Source organism: Malania oleifera, chromosome 1 (assembly GCF_029873635.1).
Source record: "Malania oleifera isolate guangnan ecotype guangnan chromosome 1, ASM2987363v1, whole genome shotgun sequence".
Lineage (NCBI taxonomy): Eukaryota > Viridiplantae > Streptophyta > Magnoliopsida > Santalales > Ximeniaceae > Malania > Malania oleifera.
In genome coordinates this window covers 99,149,099-99,167,390 of record NC_080417.1, presented here as the reverse complement: position 1 = coordinate 99,167,390, position 18,292 = coordinate 99,149,099, and the positions used below count along the sequence as shown (strand labels likewise).

The following is an 18,292-nucleotide window of genomic DNA, read 5'->3' as shown; positions in this document are numbered from 1 at the left end:
CTTGAACCCACGATCCTCCGCAAACCTTACTCTACATTTACCATTGCTATATGTCATTGTAAGAATGAGTACTTCACAATTTTTGCATGAATTACTAAAAATATGTACTATATGAATTACATTTATTTTCAATTGTATTCTATTTTATTTTCAAGAAATGAGTCCTTAACGAAAAAACGTAACCTATTGCTCCTGTTGTAGTTCAAGGACTTCACCACAGCTGGCCTTGGGAGATGTACTCTCTCCACATACAGTTCCCAGATGCTTTAGAGGTGGAAGGGAAATTGGTATCCATCCGTCGCAAACGCTGTTTCCATTGATTTCAGCTAAACAAATAAACTCACTCTCTTTATTAAAAACAAAAAATTTCTTTTGTTGGCAGTCAGCTGCCTTCCATTCCAAACTTGTAGGCTGCAAAACTGAAACTTCCGGTAGATAGCATGAAGTGGAATGTTATTTATTGCAAGTTCAGCAAATATGAAATAGAATCCAATCGAATTTCGAATTTAATCCAATTTGCCACTTAATTGTTTAATTTCATTTTATTTTTACTTCGTCTTATTTAAACCAAAGATGACAATTTAAATGATTTCAGAATCAGAATGAAAGAAACAGATAATATTGTGAAAGAACTTGAAATCAAATTGGCTGGAAAGATATCATTCTTAAAAACAGGAACTCAATGGATTACAAGAAAAAAAATGTAACCAAATGAAAATGCAAAAGTTTGTTATTCCACCAATTAAAAACTACAATAAAAATATTGTCATGATAAAATTTAGGTGTATAATCATTCTCACCAATTAATTTTGCATCGCTATTTGGTTATCAACGCAAATTAATAGTTCAACACTAACACAATATCATTATAGAGCAAACAATCATACATAGTTCAATAGTCTCTAATCAACACGGAATAATTTTAAAATACGAATTCATAATGTGCAATTTGAAGGTGAAGTACCAGAGAGAGTATACTCCATGTTCAACCAACACCATTATATTTAGTAAACTAAAACTACTGCACTTCCACATGCAAGTATTTCATTCCCAAATTTTCATTCCATTTCCTGAATGAAGCTCACACACTGCTGATAACTCACACCTAAAAAGAGATTAGATTCCCAGTTGGTCATCCTTTGCAGAAGGATCATATAACATAGAACAGCCCAACAATTCACTAATCAAGGGGCAACAAGGATCCGCCCAGCAACTTGGTCAAGATCCCGTTGGCCACTGGATGTGATTCTCCTCCCACTGTTAAACACAAACCAAACACCCAAAAGAGTATATAAGTAAATTATAAGAATATTTTGCCAAAAAAAAAAAGAAGAAAAGAAAATAGAAAGTACAAAAGATTCAAATCATCTATATTTAGCTTAGCATGTTTGAAAATTTTTCAGAACCCACGATGATCCACCAATCAAAGACAACTAATGCACATCATTTCAAAATAGAGTGGCATTATTATAAAAACACTAATTCACATGGTGCAGGCTAAGGGCTCCACATCAGATATTTGGTATACAGATTCATATGGAAGCTTCTGCTGTTGAAGTTTAAGAGCAAGATGAAAAGATAACTGCAGCCAAACAACAAACAAAAGCAGGCAAAAGGTTAGTAGCTCACCCCTTTGTATCAATGTCGATAATGTTCATTTCCTGCAACTGTTGAAGAATGTTGCGAGCAATAGCACCACTGCTCTTGCAGAAATGACGAGGACGGCTACCATTCCTCTTGCTCCCACCATAAATCCTCCGGAATGCACCAACACCAAGACCCTGTCTCAAGTAGATTTTCCTTGCCATGGAAGCTGCAACCAAGTTTGCACGTGCAAATAATCAAGGTTAAAGTTTGTCCAGCGTCCCAAATGTGAGAGAGAGAGAGAGAGAGAGAACCAACCAGCTCTGATATAATACCAATCAGGGTCATACGGAGCAAGTTCTTTAAATGTACCAGTCTTCACAATATCAGTCCACTCGGGGAGCTCCATCTGCACAGACAATGAAAACATTGAATGGTTAAAAAACACAACTTGCAACATTGTTATCACATGTCAACTATAAGAGAGGTTGTAAGAAGTTTCTAGTTAGATATTAAGAGTTATACTGCAAAAATATAAGATTATTTTGGCATATCATGCTTGCATTTCCTACCAAAATTTAGAAGAAACCTACTAACAAAAAGTGCAATATGACCAAAATGTGTACTTGCAAAGGTAACTACATTTTTTTTCCTAGCACCACTTGAATAACTATATCTTCTACATGAGTTGCCTTAGTACCTAAATCAAACGTTGCCAAAGAAGAAATTTTGAAAAAAATTGGTTTCTTCAGAAGCTACTACCACCAGCACATTGATCATGGATGGCATCCAATGACATTGCACAGTTCATCTTGATTATTTGCATTAAAATGTATTTGCATCTGTCGAAACAATAAACATCCTTGATAATGTCATGTCCTAACTCATGTTGCTCTGCAAATACTGTAGATTATACTCGATTGGTGCATAAAGTGTTTGTAAATTTTGTTTATTTCTATAGGAGTTGTTTAACTTGTCGCCAACATATTACTTCAGTTGGTAGCAAACAAGAACTCATTAATCATTAGGCTTCCATTATGGCATACAAGGGCAGTGCAAGAATAAGCCAGCCCCTCAACCAGGGAAATTTTCAAAAGAGCCAGTTATAAGTAAGCCAGGTGAACCAATTGAGCGGTTGCATGCCACCTCAGTTGTTTCAATCTAAGTATAACTGCATAAAAGTAGCAGGGATGAAGCCCGATTCCTGCATGGATTAATCTCTGCTCCACAATCTTTTAGGCATATAGGGAGTTTATCCACTCCAGTTCAGTCATCCAAATTCCTTACAGAACATATAGTTATAGATGGTCCACTAGATTATCCAAGTACTCATAACTCATGTACAAGGTTTCATTGACACAAAGCCCAATGCTGGCAATAGCTTTGGCTATCAAGCATGGATTTATTCATAGGCCACAATATATATATATATATAATAGTTCATTTACAGGGTCATAATGATGCACAATGCATCTATAGATAGCAAAAGTTAGCAGATACTCAAAGCCATATGCCTGCATGGATTATTGTTTGGTCCATGTCTGATAACCATATTTATCAATGTTTTAAAAGGCAAAGGTGTAATGCAAGGCGTTTTAACCTCTAAAAGGTGAGTAAGCCTTAAAGCATTTGGGTGTAAGCCTTTTAAGAATTTATTTCTAAGATTAAAAAAATGAAAATAAATTTTATATATTTAAAATAAAAAATTACGAAAATCACAAATATAATGTAAGAAATAAAATTTATATGTACTTGGAAAACTACTCGTCGTTGATTCAAAAATTGCTAATTTGAATACATGACATAAATCATGGCTAGATATAGCTATACTATTATAAAGTTCAAACTATTTTTATGATCTAAGATACAACTCTCTATTATTTTGAAAAGATTGAGGTCCAAGAGTTCTAGAAATCAACTCATATTATGAAATTCCTTTTATATAGTTTAAAAATTTTAACCAATTTTTACTTGAGAATCACAATGTGTAAGCCTCAAAAGGCGCAAAAGGCATGCCTTTTGTAAAAATGCATTAGCCTCGGCATATAATGCATTAGCCTTTTTGGAATATGGTATTTTTAAGGCATTTTAGGCATGTTGTGCTTTGAGGAGAGCCTCAATTGAGCCTTTCAAAACACTGATATTTATTGCTGCAATAGACATATTGGATAGTTCATGTTCAAGTACAAGGTTATATTGGCACTGAAATTGAGCTGGATAGGACCTAAAATTCTCCAGCATTTAAACAAATCAAATATTAATGACCTCACCAAATAATCAAAAAAACCCATAAAAACAATTAAACGCCATCAAGAAAAATAGGCAAACATAGGCCACAACAGACTACTTCATGAGGACAGTACAACACATATAGTCCCATTTAACATACATAAAATTAAGATTGTTTTGACCATTATGTCATGCAATTGTATTTTACCCATTTCAGGCTGCTTAATCATAAGCAATTACCATTTTTTTCTTTTCCATTAATGAAAGTGTCCATTAAACAAGTGCAAACTGAAAAATCTGACCTTGATTCACAGAATAAACAATACGTAATTCCATCATATGCAAGCACAATTTCTCTGAATCTATGCATCTAAACAGAACCCCCAACTTAGCCCGAGGCTCCTTCCACTCCAGTGTAAAAACAGAAAACCCCACAAGAGAACATATCTACTTAAACTCCAATACAGTAACAGTCATTCCAGCAAACAAAATAGCACTAAAACAATGTTACGATTAGGAACAGTATGGATGCGGAAGATTGAAAATTAAAAGGCCAATTAGAAGAAATCCCCAAGCCAAAAATCCACTAAAATGGCAACACACTGGAATATATAGCAATATTTACCTTGCCAGAGCGCTTCAGATGAGCGGAATATGCCTTGACGAATTCATGGGGCGAGACGTCCTTGACAGTTCTGGCGGTGGCCATGGTTGAAGCACGCGAGAGCTGCAGAGACACCGTAGCAGCGTAGCCCTAAGGAAGCTAAGAAGGGATCGAAGAAGCAACCGCCCGCTAGGCGTCCATTGTTCTGTGACTGCCATTATATATGGCTACATCAGGGTTTCTTTTGCTTGCCATCGGCCCACCTGGATACCCGGCATGGATCCAGCCCATTCCTTGGCAGACCCGGCCCATTAAATATTCCTTATTAATTCTTTTTCTTTTTATTTTTCCTGCATTAATTGATTCTTTCCGGTTTATGTTGATAGGTAATTAATAGTAGCATACATATCAAATTTTAGTAAACTTTTATATATTAGTAACTTGTAAAATATTTATATAATTGCATAAATATTTTTTCTCATTAAAAGTACAAAATATATTTTCTAATAGTAACTTTAAGCACTAGCAATGTATGTGCTCTTGAAATTTTTTAAAATTTATGACAATTAATTGTTGATATTAATTTTTTAGAAGTTAAAACCTTATAATATGCAGCTTTTCGCAAGTTATATATAGAAATATTTAAAAAAAAAATAAAGAATATTTATTTAATAATTTACTAATTAGCTAAATTTTTTATTTCAGCTTTAAATAAGAAGGAGATTTTGAAACAATGAAGGCATAAATGCAAATTGAAAATCATATATTTTATATATAATCATATAATCTCCTATATTATGTATAATCTTACAGTATCTCCCATTATGTGACCCCTAGGTCCCTTTTATAGACTTCTTTTAAGGGGTTAAATATCTCAAATTAAGGTGGAATAATACACATTAGTAATATCCTGTATTGATAGGTAAGTTATTTGCCAATAATGATTGCTACTAAATAGTTTTCGTGAGCTTGAGGATATCTTTTGATATTTCTTTTCAACTCATAAGACAGATGTTGATTTATTTCCATCAAAATTATTAATCTAAAAGGATTCAAGTATAGGGAATAAAAAGAAAATCAACAAGGATTAATTTTTCAAAAGGAAATTATTAATCCAAAAGGATTGAACTCCTTAGGAGCTGACCCCAATTTTTCGATGATCTTCCTCTAAGATGGTTATAAATGTTGTGTGAAACTCATAAATGTAAATCGTTACTTCCGCCTTAACGATCTTCCGCTTTGAAAGTGGTCAATAGACAATTGGTGATGCCGTAGTGGGTGATGCTCTTTGCACATAGCACTATTGCGAGAGAGAGAGAGAGAGAGAGAGAGAGAGAGAGAGAGAGAGAGAGAGAGAGAGAGAGAGAGGAGGACCTTTCAATTCAACAACTAGGCATTTACAACCTTAGGAAGATGAAGAGTTTCAACGGCTAGGCATGCACAAACTTGGGAAGATGAAGAGTCCAACATGATTATCTTTTAAAATTAATATGGATGTCTACAAACCCTTTAGAAGATGAAGAGTTGAGCTCTTTATATAACTTTAACCTCAAGTCCAAAAAACACTTCTCTCCAATGTGGGACAAATAATATAAAAAAGCATAACAACATTTTATACTAATGTGAAACTATTCTATCAATGTGAGACAAAAAACAACAAATCTCCACCTTGACGATAAATTCAACAAATTTTTCAATCACCAACATTTTCTGGAGTTCCACCTCATCGGTGCCTTTCAAAAATATTCAGACTTGCAAGATATTGATTAAATCCAAACAATGTTTGAACTTGATTGTTGTCATATTCTTGGTCAACATATCTGCGGAATTTTCAATTGTAGCAATCTTCTGAAGAAATATTTTGTCTCCATCAATAATATCTCACATAAAATGAAACCGAACGTCGATGTGCTTCGTTCGTGCATGGTAGACTTGGTTCTTTACCAAATGAATAGCACTCTGACTATCACAGAATACAACAATGTGCTTCTGAACAAATCTCAAATTTTCAAGTAAACCCCGCAACCAAATAGCTTCCTTAACAGCCTCTGAAGCTATCATGTACTCTATTTCTGTTGTAGACAATAGGGGTGAGTATAATTCGGGGAAACCCGAATTAACAGACCAATTTCGTTCGGTTCGGTCAAGAAATAGGGTCGGTTCGGTTCGGTTCGGTTACGATTTTACCAATTTTCGGTTAATCGGTTATCGGTTTGGTTAATATGAATTATCAATTCAGTTAACCAAATTAACCGAATTGATAATTAATGATTCTAGTGATTCTACTCTTATAGTTTAATACCAAAATATCTTTTTTATTAATAAAATTAATAGATGAGATGCTTAATTAAGCTCGAATTAGTAAAAAAGTTATAATTATATTCTATTTTTAATAATTAATTTCAAATTATTTCGCTTAAATTCGGTTAACCGAATTACCCGAAAAGGTAATTCGGTCGAGTTCGGTTCAGTGAGCTTCCTTTGTTCGGTCGGTTCGGTTATCAGAAATCATTAACCGAAAATTTCGGTTAATTCGGTTAATTAACCGAATTTGGCCGAACCGACCGTTTGCTCACCCCTAATAGACAAGGCAATGGTAGACTGTAAGATAGACCTCCAACTCACTAGACCATTAGCAAATGTAAAAACATATCCAGTAGTTGATCGACGTTTATCCAAATCACCTGCAAAATCAGAATCCACATATCAAACAACACGTTGATCAATAGTATTATTTTTTCTCAAATACTATACCAACATCAATCGTATTCATAATATATCTCAAAATCCATTTCACAGCTTGCTAATGTCTTTTACCCGGATCATGCATATACCTGCTCACCATACTAACAGCTTGTGAAATTTCAGGTCTAGTACAAACCATTGCATACATCAGACTACCAACAGCACTTGCATAAGAAACATGTGACATATACTTACGTTCCTCATCTGATTTAGAAGATAAAGCCGCACTAAGTTTGAAATGAGGAGCAAGAGGAATGCTTACTGGTTTTGACTACTCAAACATGCCAAAACTTTGTACTACCTTCTTTAAATACTGTTTCTGAGATAAACTAACTCTTCCTCTCATTTTGTCTATGCAAATCTCCATGCCAAGTATCTTTTTTGCTTCACCAAGATTTTTCATCTCAAACTCTTGATTTAACTAACTTTTCAACTTGTTGATTTCTTCTTTATTCTTTGAAGCTATCAACATATCATCAACATACAAGAGTAAATATATAAAAGATCTATTTTGTAGTATGCAAAAATAAACACAATGATCATGTTTATTTCTGATGTACTTCCGATCCATCATAAACTGATGAATTCGTTTGTACCACTGTATTGGAAATTGTTTTAAAATATACAACGATTTACCCAGTTTACATACCTGATTTTCTTTTCCAGCAACCTGAAATCCATCTAACTGAGTCATATAGATTTTTTTCTTCCAAATCACCATGTAAAAATGCAATTTTTACATTAAATTTAACTAGTTCAAAATCAAATTGTGCTACCAAAGCCAACAAAATTCGAATGGAAGAATATTTAACAACTATAGAAAATACCTCATTATAATCAATGTCTTCCTTCTGTGCGTAGCCTTTAGCTACCAATCTAGCTTTGAAGCGAACATTATTTGCATCTGTAAATCCTTCTTTCTTTACATAAACCCATTTACAACCAATTGCTTTCTTACCACTAGGCAGCTGGGCTAACTCTCAAGTCTGATTCTAATGAAGAGACTGCATTTCTTCATCCATTGCTCTTTTCCACTTATTTGATTCAGAATTCCTCATTACTTTTTTGAAAGTGTAAGGAACATTATCATCCACAACTGGAAGTGCATAGGCCACTATATCAGTATACCGAGCAAGTTTTCGAATTTCTCATCTTGGCCTTTGAGAAACCTTTTGTCTAACCCAGCATTAGACAATATACATCGAACTTTATCCAGCAAAGTCCAATTCATGCGCTCTGCCACCCCATTCTGTTGTGGTGTATCTCGAACTATGAAGTGTCGAGCAATACCTTCATCCTGACATACCTTCATAAACGGGTCACTCGTGTATTCACCACCATTATCTAATATGAGCCGTTTAATCTTTCTGCCAGTATGAGTTTTAACTAATTTTTTCCACTTAAGGAAAATATCACACACTTCATTTTTATACTTCATAGAATACACCTAAACTTTTCTGGAAAAATCATCAACAAAAGTGACAAAATAATGCATACCACCCAACGAAGCCGTTTTTGTGGGCCCCCATACATCTGTGTGGATGTAGTCTAAAATACCTTCAGTCTGGTGGATTGTTGTGCCAAATTTCACTCTAGTTTGTTTTCCCAAAATGCAATGCTCACAAAATTCAAGTTTGCACACATTTGCACCCTTTAACAAACCTCGCTTAGCTAATTGTTGCAAAGATTTTTCTCCTACATGTGCTAATCAAATATGCCATAATCTGGTTGTATTTGAACCTGCCTCTTTCTAAAAAACAACAGCTGCTGAGCCAATAACTATACTACCTTGTAAATAATACAAGTTATTTTTCCCTATTCCTTTCATCGCCACCAGCGCACCTGATTTAATCTTTAAGGTTCCATATTTCAAAGTGATAGTGAACCCTTTAGATTCTAAGGCATCCAATGAAATCAAATTTTTCTTTAGGCTTGGAACATAACTAACATGAGTCAAGGTCTTAATAGTTCCATCTTGACATTTCAACTGTATTGATCTTATTCCAGTTGTTTTACAAGTATTATCATTTCCCATAAAAACAACCCCACCATCTAATTCTTCAAAATTAAAAAATCATTCCCTTTTGGGACACATGTGATAGGAACAACCAAAATCCAAAATCCACTCACCAAAATAATGTGACGAAGATGTTCCAATGAGAGAAAAATCTGACTCACTTCTATCATCATTGGATATTGGCATTAGAATGTGCTTTGTCCTTATTCTTCTGCTGTAGTTTAGGGCAGTCTTTGTTCCAATGCCCTCTCTCACTACAAAAGGCTCATTCATCTTTAGCAGGTCTCCTACGAGATTTACTCCTCTTATGAGATTTACTCTTCCTTCCAGGCATACGACTTTGAGAATGTCCCCTTATTGTTAGTGCTTCTGTTGTTTCCTTATGGACCCTCTAATCTTTCTTTTTTGCATTCAGTACTAATCAATGCAGTACAAACAGAATCATAAGTAACTTTATCTTTCCCATACAATAAAGTGGTGGTCAAATGTTCATACTCATTAGGGAGAGAATTCAGTAACAATATGACTTTATCCTCATCTTTCACCTTTTCATCCAAATTTAACAAATCAGCCAAAATTTTATTGAAAGCGTTTATGTGATCATTAATCGAAATACCTAGTTGATACTGGAAGCGAAACAATTTCTTTTTCAAATAGAGCCGATTTTCTAGACTATTGGTCATAAATGTATCTTCCAATGTCTTCCACAATTTTTTTGTAGATGTCTCTCTTATAACACAATATTTCTTATTTTTAGCGAGACACAGACAAATCGTACCACATGCCTGACGATTGCTCTTTTCCCAATCTTTGTCACCCATATCTATTGATTTATCATCCAAAGCAATATCTAGTTCTTGCTGATACAAGATGTCCATCACCTCACATTGCCACATACCAAAATTATTGGTACCATCAAATTTCTCCACCTCAAACCGAGCATTAGCTATCGTCTTCGATGATGATGTCAAAGTCGAAGGGGTTGGAGTTCGTGTGGACAGAGTTTCTTCTACTGCTACTCTAGTTTTTGTCATCTTCTATATATTCAATAGCAACTAATAAAGCAAAAGGCCTGCGATGAATAGTACGTACCAACTGTGCCTACTCTATTTTATACTATGAAATTTCACTTTGACCAAACCGACATCCAGGGAGCGACTGAGCCGCAATGGTCTCTGAGCACTTGCTTAGACAAGGTCTTTCTTAGGCATCAAACGTGGAATCAAGGATCCTAACAGAGGAACACCTCCATATCGACACTATTCAACCTAACTCTTATACCAATTGTTGTGTCGAGCACCTCACTTGTGTCAAACACCAATACTACAACTATTGCTATTGAATATATAAGAAATTAAAGCAATGCAGAAACTAATAATAAAATAGTAAAAAAATAAGACAAGAAATTAACGAGGTTTGGTATAGAATCACATACGTCCTCGGACGCCGATGATCAATCCACTACTTCTTGACAAAGTACAACTTTGAGGTATGTTTTCCAAATGAAGAGTTGAACTCTTTATATAACTTCAACCTCAAGTCCAAAAAACACTTATCTCTTATGTGGGACAAATAATATAAAAAAGCAAAACAACCTTTTATACTAATGTGGAACTATTCTACCAATGTGGGACAAAAAACAACATATATATGCCCCCATAAGCCTTGAGAATATAAAAGAACATGCCGATACTAGAAAGCCAAGTGTTTTTGCTTTCATTCTCTCTCAATCTCTCCTTGTGCTCTAATTGCTCATCCTTGAGAGATAGTTTAGAAAACTTTTAAGCTTTCAATTGTTTATTTCGTTTAAGTTTATTATGTAAGCTTTGTATTGTAAATTTTTCTTATGAGTAATTTTCTCTTGTATGCTTTGTTTGATTTCCTTGGTCTCTAAAAAATAAGGAATGTTTGTGGTTGTCTTATTTTAGTAGAAAACAAATGGTGTCTTGGCTTCATTGTCTTTGTTAAAATAAGGGGTGTAATTGGTATCCTTATCATAGTTAAAGTAAGGAAATTTAGTGGAACCTCAAGACAGTTGGCCTTTTTGGGAGAGCAGAGGTAGGCGAGGATAGCTGAACCACTATAAAAGACTTTGTGCTATTTCTCTATCCCTTTTCTTTTTAATTTGTTTTCATATTTGTGTGTTTAACTCGATTGCTTTATTTACTTTAATATTTACATCAAACATTTTTTTATTTTATAAACCCTTTTTTTTTTTTTGTTTAACTAGGGGTATACAAATTTTACTAAAAAAATGAAAATTGGATTGAAATCCTCTCGAGTTCAGTTTTTCGGTTCTCGTTTTTGGTTTTGATTTAAAAAAAAATGATTTTGGTTTCGGTTTTGGTTTTGATGTTAGTTTTGGTTTCTAATTGAGAATTGAACTGAAAACTGAAAAATAAATAAATAATTATATACACTAAATTTTAAATAATATTACTATTAAAATTGTATAATTATATTTATAAATATTTAATAATTTAATTATAACGTCTAATTCCACCTTATAAATATAAAAATTATTTATTTCGTTTTAAAAACTCCCCATGAGTTAAAATTTATTGTCAAGAGCAAGAGCCTTTACAATGGAATACACTCGATTGCGGCTACAACTCCACTAGGAAGGGAATACATTTTCCTTCCTATAAATACCATTACATCCCTATCATTAGTGGGCCTAAAATTCTGAGGCAGTGGCCCATATAAAAGCTTGGGCTTGGTCCCTGGATTTCAAGGGCGTTTAATTTAAGCATTATTAGGTAAAACTTTTTTTTAGAAAATTGAATAGACCATACTGAACCAGAAAACTAGTGGTTTGGTTTTTTAATTAACCGATGGATTAAGGTTTGGATCGGTTTATAATTTTTGAAAAGCGATGAGGTCGGTTTGGTTGTCGATTTTGCTAGTAACTGAACCAAATAGAACCGATTACAACCCTAAACTTGACCATCTTAGAGCTGATCCATGGCAACCAACAACACTTTTTCATTTGGATTTGAGGGGTATTCCATCATTAGACAATCATTTTTTTTTTTGGATTACGCACCAGGTTTCCACGTGTCCATTTTACGATTCACATGACTAATCCTGCGCCCCTTGAAGCCGACCCCACAACTCCAAAGGGAGGTAAATTTCAGGAATCTAGAGGCAGAAACGAACCCGTGAGGATTTGAACACCTGACATCGTGAGAGGTACTCCCGCAGCCCACACTACCACCTGAACCATACCCTGGGGGTAGACAATAATTTTTCAATGGAAACAATTATGTTTTTTGGAAAATAAGGACGAGCATATTAACTCTTGATTTTTGAAATATAGGATATTATCCAAAATGGGTATACTTTTATAATAATGGTAAAAAAAAAAGTGTGATAAAGTCCAAACTTAGATGTATGTGGAATGAAAATGAAAGGCTATTACACATAATGAATGTCAAGGCGATAAACACCTTATTTTGTGCATTAGAGACCGTAATGAATTTAATAAAATATTTATTTTTATTACAACTAAGGAAATTTGGCTTGCTTTTTTTTTTTTTTTTATTATTACATAGGAACTTCAGTCACTAACAAGCCCTTCGGACCCCCTGGTGTGGCACCAAACCTACGGATCAGCGTCCTCCCTCTAAGTCTCGCTGATCAGGTAAAGTCCAGAATGAGGACATGACTTCCGTGCATCAGTTAGACATTCGGCCAACCCGAATCCCGGGACACATCTCTATTACCATCCACGGTCCTTGCTGGCTCACAAAGAACTCTCACCATCCATGGTCCCCGCTGGCTCACAGAGCAAACTCTCACCATCCACGATCCCCGCTAGCTCACAGAGTAAATTCTCACCATCCACAGGTACTGCTGGCTCCATGAGTGTATCTACCTGGAATTGAACCCCCGATGCTGTTTCTTAAATGTTGATGTCTTTCCACCGCATCATGCCCATGTGGGCGAAATTTGGCTTGCTTTTGAATTGCTATATTATGAAAATGCCATCTTTGTTCGTAAATGTGACATGTTTGAAATGGAGATAAGAAACAAAAAAGGAGACAAAGGACAAGGAAAGAGAAGAATCATGAAATCATTATCTTATAGCTATTAATGTAAAGATTCAGAAAATATAATAATAAAATAAATTGAAAAAAAAGAAGTTTTTAGGTTAGGAGAAAAGAAAACCAGCAACGATTTTCTGAAATGAGGAGAAAACTGACCACGGTTTTGTGGAATTACCGTGGGTCAGTAACGGATAAAACAGCAAAAAATAAGGCCGATTAAAGAGAAAACCGACGACAATTTTCTGGAGGGCTGAGAAAACCAACGACAATTTTCTCTGCAGAGGTGATATAAAGAAAATATCCTACAAGTGTTTCAAATGAAATGAAAAATTCTTATTCCTTCTTCTCCAAAAACCTACATTTCCACTCTCTATTTTTTTCAATTCCAACTCCCTTAAGGCTTATTTTGATGATTCATAACCACTACAAGGTTCGGGGGATCATTCTCTGCGAAGCTATCGCAGTAGATCGTTGATTTGGGGATTTAGGGCATTATCCCAAAATCAGGGTAAGTGAGATATTTTAAAGTTTTATTATTAGATTGAAGTATGTGGAACCTAAGAAGTGTTAAATGAGTGTCGTTTTGAGATTTGAGTTGATAAATTAGGTTTTTTTTTAATCAAGATTCGGGTGAGCGCCGCAGGTATCGTTTCGGGGTTTCTACAGGTATAATTCAGGAGACCAGGTAAGGGGAATATATTAAATCAGGATTTTTGAGAAAATAAATGGTGAAAAATGGAAATATTATGTATATATGTATATGATTTTCACGTGGGTTCTGAAATGCCAAGCATTTATGGGCACTATGTCAGATAAAATACTACAGCTAAAGATTTCCTTGCCAATATTGAAAAGAGGTTTGTCAATAATGAAAAGTCTAAAATTAGTACACTCTTGACAAGTCTAATTTCAATAAGGTATATGGGTAAGGGTAACATTAGGGAGTACATTCTAGAGTTGTCTCATCTTGCTTCTAAGTTGAAAGCACTTAAGCTTGAACTCTTTGAGGACTTGTTAGTGCATTTGGAATTATTATCCCTTCTGGCACTGTTTATCTAGTTTAAGGTGAGCTATAACTATCAAAAAAAGACTTGGTCTCTGAATGAGCTCCTCTCACACTGTGTACAGGAAGAGGAAAGACTTAAGCAAGATAAGGCAGAGTGTGCTCACCTAGCCTTGACCTTCAAGGAAAAAGGGAAGAAGTGGAAGAAGGATAAGAATGCTGCAAATAAAACACCTCAAAAGAAACAACAAAAGAAACCTACCGAACAGGAAGGTACAGGTTGTTTCTTCTGTGGAGCTGAAAGGCATAGGAAGAAGCAATGCACCAACTATCATGCCTGGCGTGCTAAGAAAGGTGTGCTTCTTAATTTGGTTTTGTAACGGCCTGAATAATAATGGAATTTAAATAATAAATAGGAAGGGAAATGGAGACAGTAATAGAAGGAGGAAGTCGACGACATTGCACTTTGAAAGGAATAACTGAGTGAATCATCAAGGCTTCATCGACAAATACAGGGGATTCGTCGATGAAGGTATAAGAGAATTCGTCGACGAATACAAGGGATTCGTTGACAAGGGTATAAGAAAATTCATCGACGAATACAGGGGATTCGTCGACGAGGAAATATCAAGAGAGGTTTGAGCTGACTGAATTTCATCGACGAGGACTGAATTTCGTTGACGAAATTGCTGAAGGATTCGTCGATGAATGACGTGGATCGTCGACGAATTCCCTGCTCTATAAATATCAAAATCCGGATTTTTAACTTACAAACGAAGCCAACTCTCTCCCCTTCGGTTTTCTCTCTCTCTCTTTCTCTCTTCGAATTTGGGCTAAATTTACACTGGATCGACAGTGTGAAGCCACCACGATGCTCCTAGGGAAATTCTCTCCAAATTTTTCAGAGCGGATCGTTGGTGAAAGCAAGTTGGAAATCATCTCTGAGTTAAGGTAAGGCTTTTTAAGACAAATTTGGTCTTACGATAGTTATAGGAAATGATGTATGCATGGAAATACTGAAGTTTAATACTGGGAGTTTTTATTTTCAGGGTATTGGTCAGGAAATCCTACAGGTGTTAGACTAGATTATTTTGGGGGCTTTCTCAGTAGTCAGGTAAGGGGATAAACTAAGCTAGTTCTTTTTTAGAGAATGTAAATATATATATATATATATATATATATATATATATATATATAGCATTTGATTTCGGGAAAGTAATATGTTTACATATATATGATTTATATTTGGGAAAAATACTGTTTAAAATGATGGTATGTTGAATATGCAGAAAATCTGTTCAGTGTGGTATGAGTATAAAATGTTATGAAATACTATTTTCTGGAATGGGAAAACTGGCGTACGGGCCGAGATTTTTATATATGTTTGCCGGCGTACGGGCCGTGCTATGATATGTTTGCCGATGTATGGGTCGTGCTATGATGTGATATGCCAACGTACGAGCTGTGCTATGATATATTTGCCGGCGTACAGGCCGTGCTATGATGTGATATGCCAGCGTACGGGCTATGATATGTTTGCCGGTATACGGGCCGTGCTATGATGTGATTTTCCAACTTACGAGCTATGCTATGATTTGCTGGCGTATGGGCCAAGCTATGATAAAATGTGTAATACCGGCGTACGGGCTGATGATTTTCATGATAAACATACATATGCAAATTGATATGATTGATGTGAAAATTAATGATATGAAATATCCATGTATTACAGTTTCAATATATGTTATATGGTATCAAAACCTGGTTGGCTTGGTCTAGGCTAGTACTTATACGGTACCGTTGCTATGTGTCCATGGTCTTCGTGATCATGATATTTGTGTTAACACCATCGTATAGAGTGGTGTGATATTGGATGGTCGATGTGGTTTTTAAGAAGTGTGTGATCGCCCCTGGTGTACGGATCAGGTCTGGCAGATCTATCAGACTTACAGACTGTACTTTTGACTTGGCAGTGGTCAGTCAACCATTGTCAAGTCCCGCCTTCGGGCCACACAACCCAGTCATGTGGGGGTAATACATGACAACAGCCAGCTAACCTACCAGGAATGTTTTATGTTATTATTATTATATGAGATGAGATATTTATATGAAAATACAATATGTTCTGCCATGTTTTGGTGATATATATATATATATATATATATATATATATATATGCTTTCCAAATTTGACAAACAGTTACTAGATATGTTATGTATGGTATATGTATAACACAAAATACTCATGTGGTCACACACTAGTATTAGTTTATTTTCCTTATTGAGAGATGTCTCACGCCAAAATTTTATAAACTTTTCAGGAGCCCCAGATAGGAGAGCGGGAAAAGCCCTACTAAATTAAAGCTGTTGTCTGCCCTCTTTGAAAGGTAAGCTTTGGTAGGGACAGTTGAATTTTTGGGGGAAAAGTCCCTAAATTTTTGTTTGAGATGTGTTTATACTGAAATACAGTGGTATAGTGACTCTGATATTTGTGGTAATGAGATGGATGTTTTTGTATTTATAATATTGTGATTATATGCTTCATGTTGCTTAGGCTTCCGTGTTGTGCTTTGATATATCTCTAGTACCCACGGGTCCAGGTAGATTACGATCGGCTAATCTGGGATTTGTGATATTGAATGTGTGTGTATATATATATATATATATATAAAATCTGGAAATTAAGCAGGTCGTCACAGGTTTGTTCTAAGGTTAATTTAATTTTGGTACCTGAACACACTTGGTGGATAGATTCTAGTGCAACCACTCACATTAGTGTGTCTGTTGACCAAATTGGTCATATCCTATTTTGATAATGACAAATACCTTAGTACTAATGTTTGCCCTGAGCTTGCATACAAGTTCACTCTACGCATGAAGTTGGAAATATTTCTATATCATGATGGCGTATGGTGACCCCCAAGGAAGATTGAAGAATATTATGTTTAATTTGTATTTGTAATTTGTATATTCTTTATTTTGGACTGTAACATATTATGGTCTGTAATAACTGCATGATGCATGATAGGATTGTGTGCTCAAGTTGCCTTAGATTGACCTTTAGGTTCCTACACACTTAGTGCACATAACCCCTCTTAGCTCACATATCATTAGGGGTAAATTTAAATTAAATTATGGACCTTAGGCTTAAAATCATAAGGGCTTCATGCGACCGAACCAGGCAAGTCAAATTGCCTCGATCAACCGAACTATTGTCTGGTCAAATAGTTGACCTGACTTCTAGTGACCGAACTCAAATAACTTGAGTGTCCACGATCGATCGAACTCATACCCTTACTTTATCAAACGTCCTCGGGCGCCCGAACTTGTAGTTCATTTTCACCTTAGGCGACCGAACTTGGAAGTTTGGTAGGTTGAACTTTGTTTCAGGCGACCGAGCCTCAGACATTTGAAAAATCACCTTGAACAGCAAACCGAATTTAAATTCAGGCACTTGAACATGGAAAATTCACTTTTTCCCATGTGTCTGTTTGGGTGATCGAACCTATGGCTCGGTTGATTGAAACTCTCAGGTTGGCCAAATTTTTACCACTGTTAATTGGGGTTAAACAGGGTTTGTAGAGACCCAAAAAAATTTAGTAATTAAATAATAAAAGAAATGAAAGAAAATGATTTTTCAAAAAGGGGTTTCAGCAAGGTCTCGTCGACGAGTGCAGAGTGCACATCGACGTATAGGCTTCTTGGGCTCGTCGACGTGGACGCGTGTCTCATCAACGAGACATTACCAAGAGGGCTGATTTCAGGGTCTAAAATTGGTTAACGAGGAGTAAGTGTTCATCGACGAACTCCCTTCATGGACTCGTCGACGAGGTGACGTGTCTCATCGACGAATCTGTGTTTTATAAATATGTCAAACTGGGGTTTCAGCGAAGGAATTTCATGCAAGGTTTTTTTTTTTTCTCTCTCTCTCTCTCTAAAACCTCTTCCCCTCCTTCTCTCTGAGTTTCTAGCTTCATCCTTCGCCGGTTTGACGATCGGAAGCTGCCACGCTACTCCTAGGAAGATTCTTTTCAAATCTTCTGGAGTAGTTCGTTGGTTAGG

At 35.5% G+C, this 18,292-nt stretch overlaps 1 protein-coding gene across 1 annotated transcript; it reads right to left on the bottom strand.

Annotated features, from left to right (window-relative positions):
- Positions 1-842: 842 nt before the first annotated feature.
- Positions 843-4,706, bottom strand: LOC131147103 (small ribosomal subunit protein eS19x). Its single transcript, XM_058096912.1, has 4 exons — positions 4,439-4,706; positions 1,903-1,993; positions 1,630-1,813; positions 843-1,257 (listed from the first exon to the last, which is right to left on the bottom strand). Exons 1-4 carry the CDS (start codon positions 4,520-4,522, stop codon positions 1,185-1,187), a joined length of 432 nt encoding a protein of 143 aa, XP_057952895.1. The 5' UTR covers positions 4,523-4,706; the 3' UTR covers positions 843-1,184.
- Between the last annotated feature and the right edge of the window lie 13,586 nt (positions 4,707-18,292).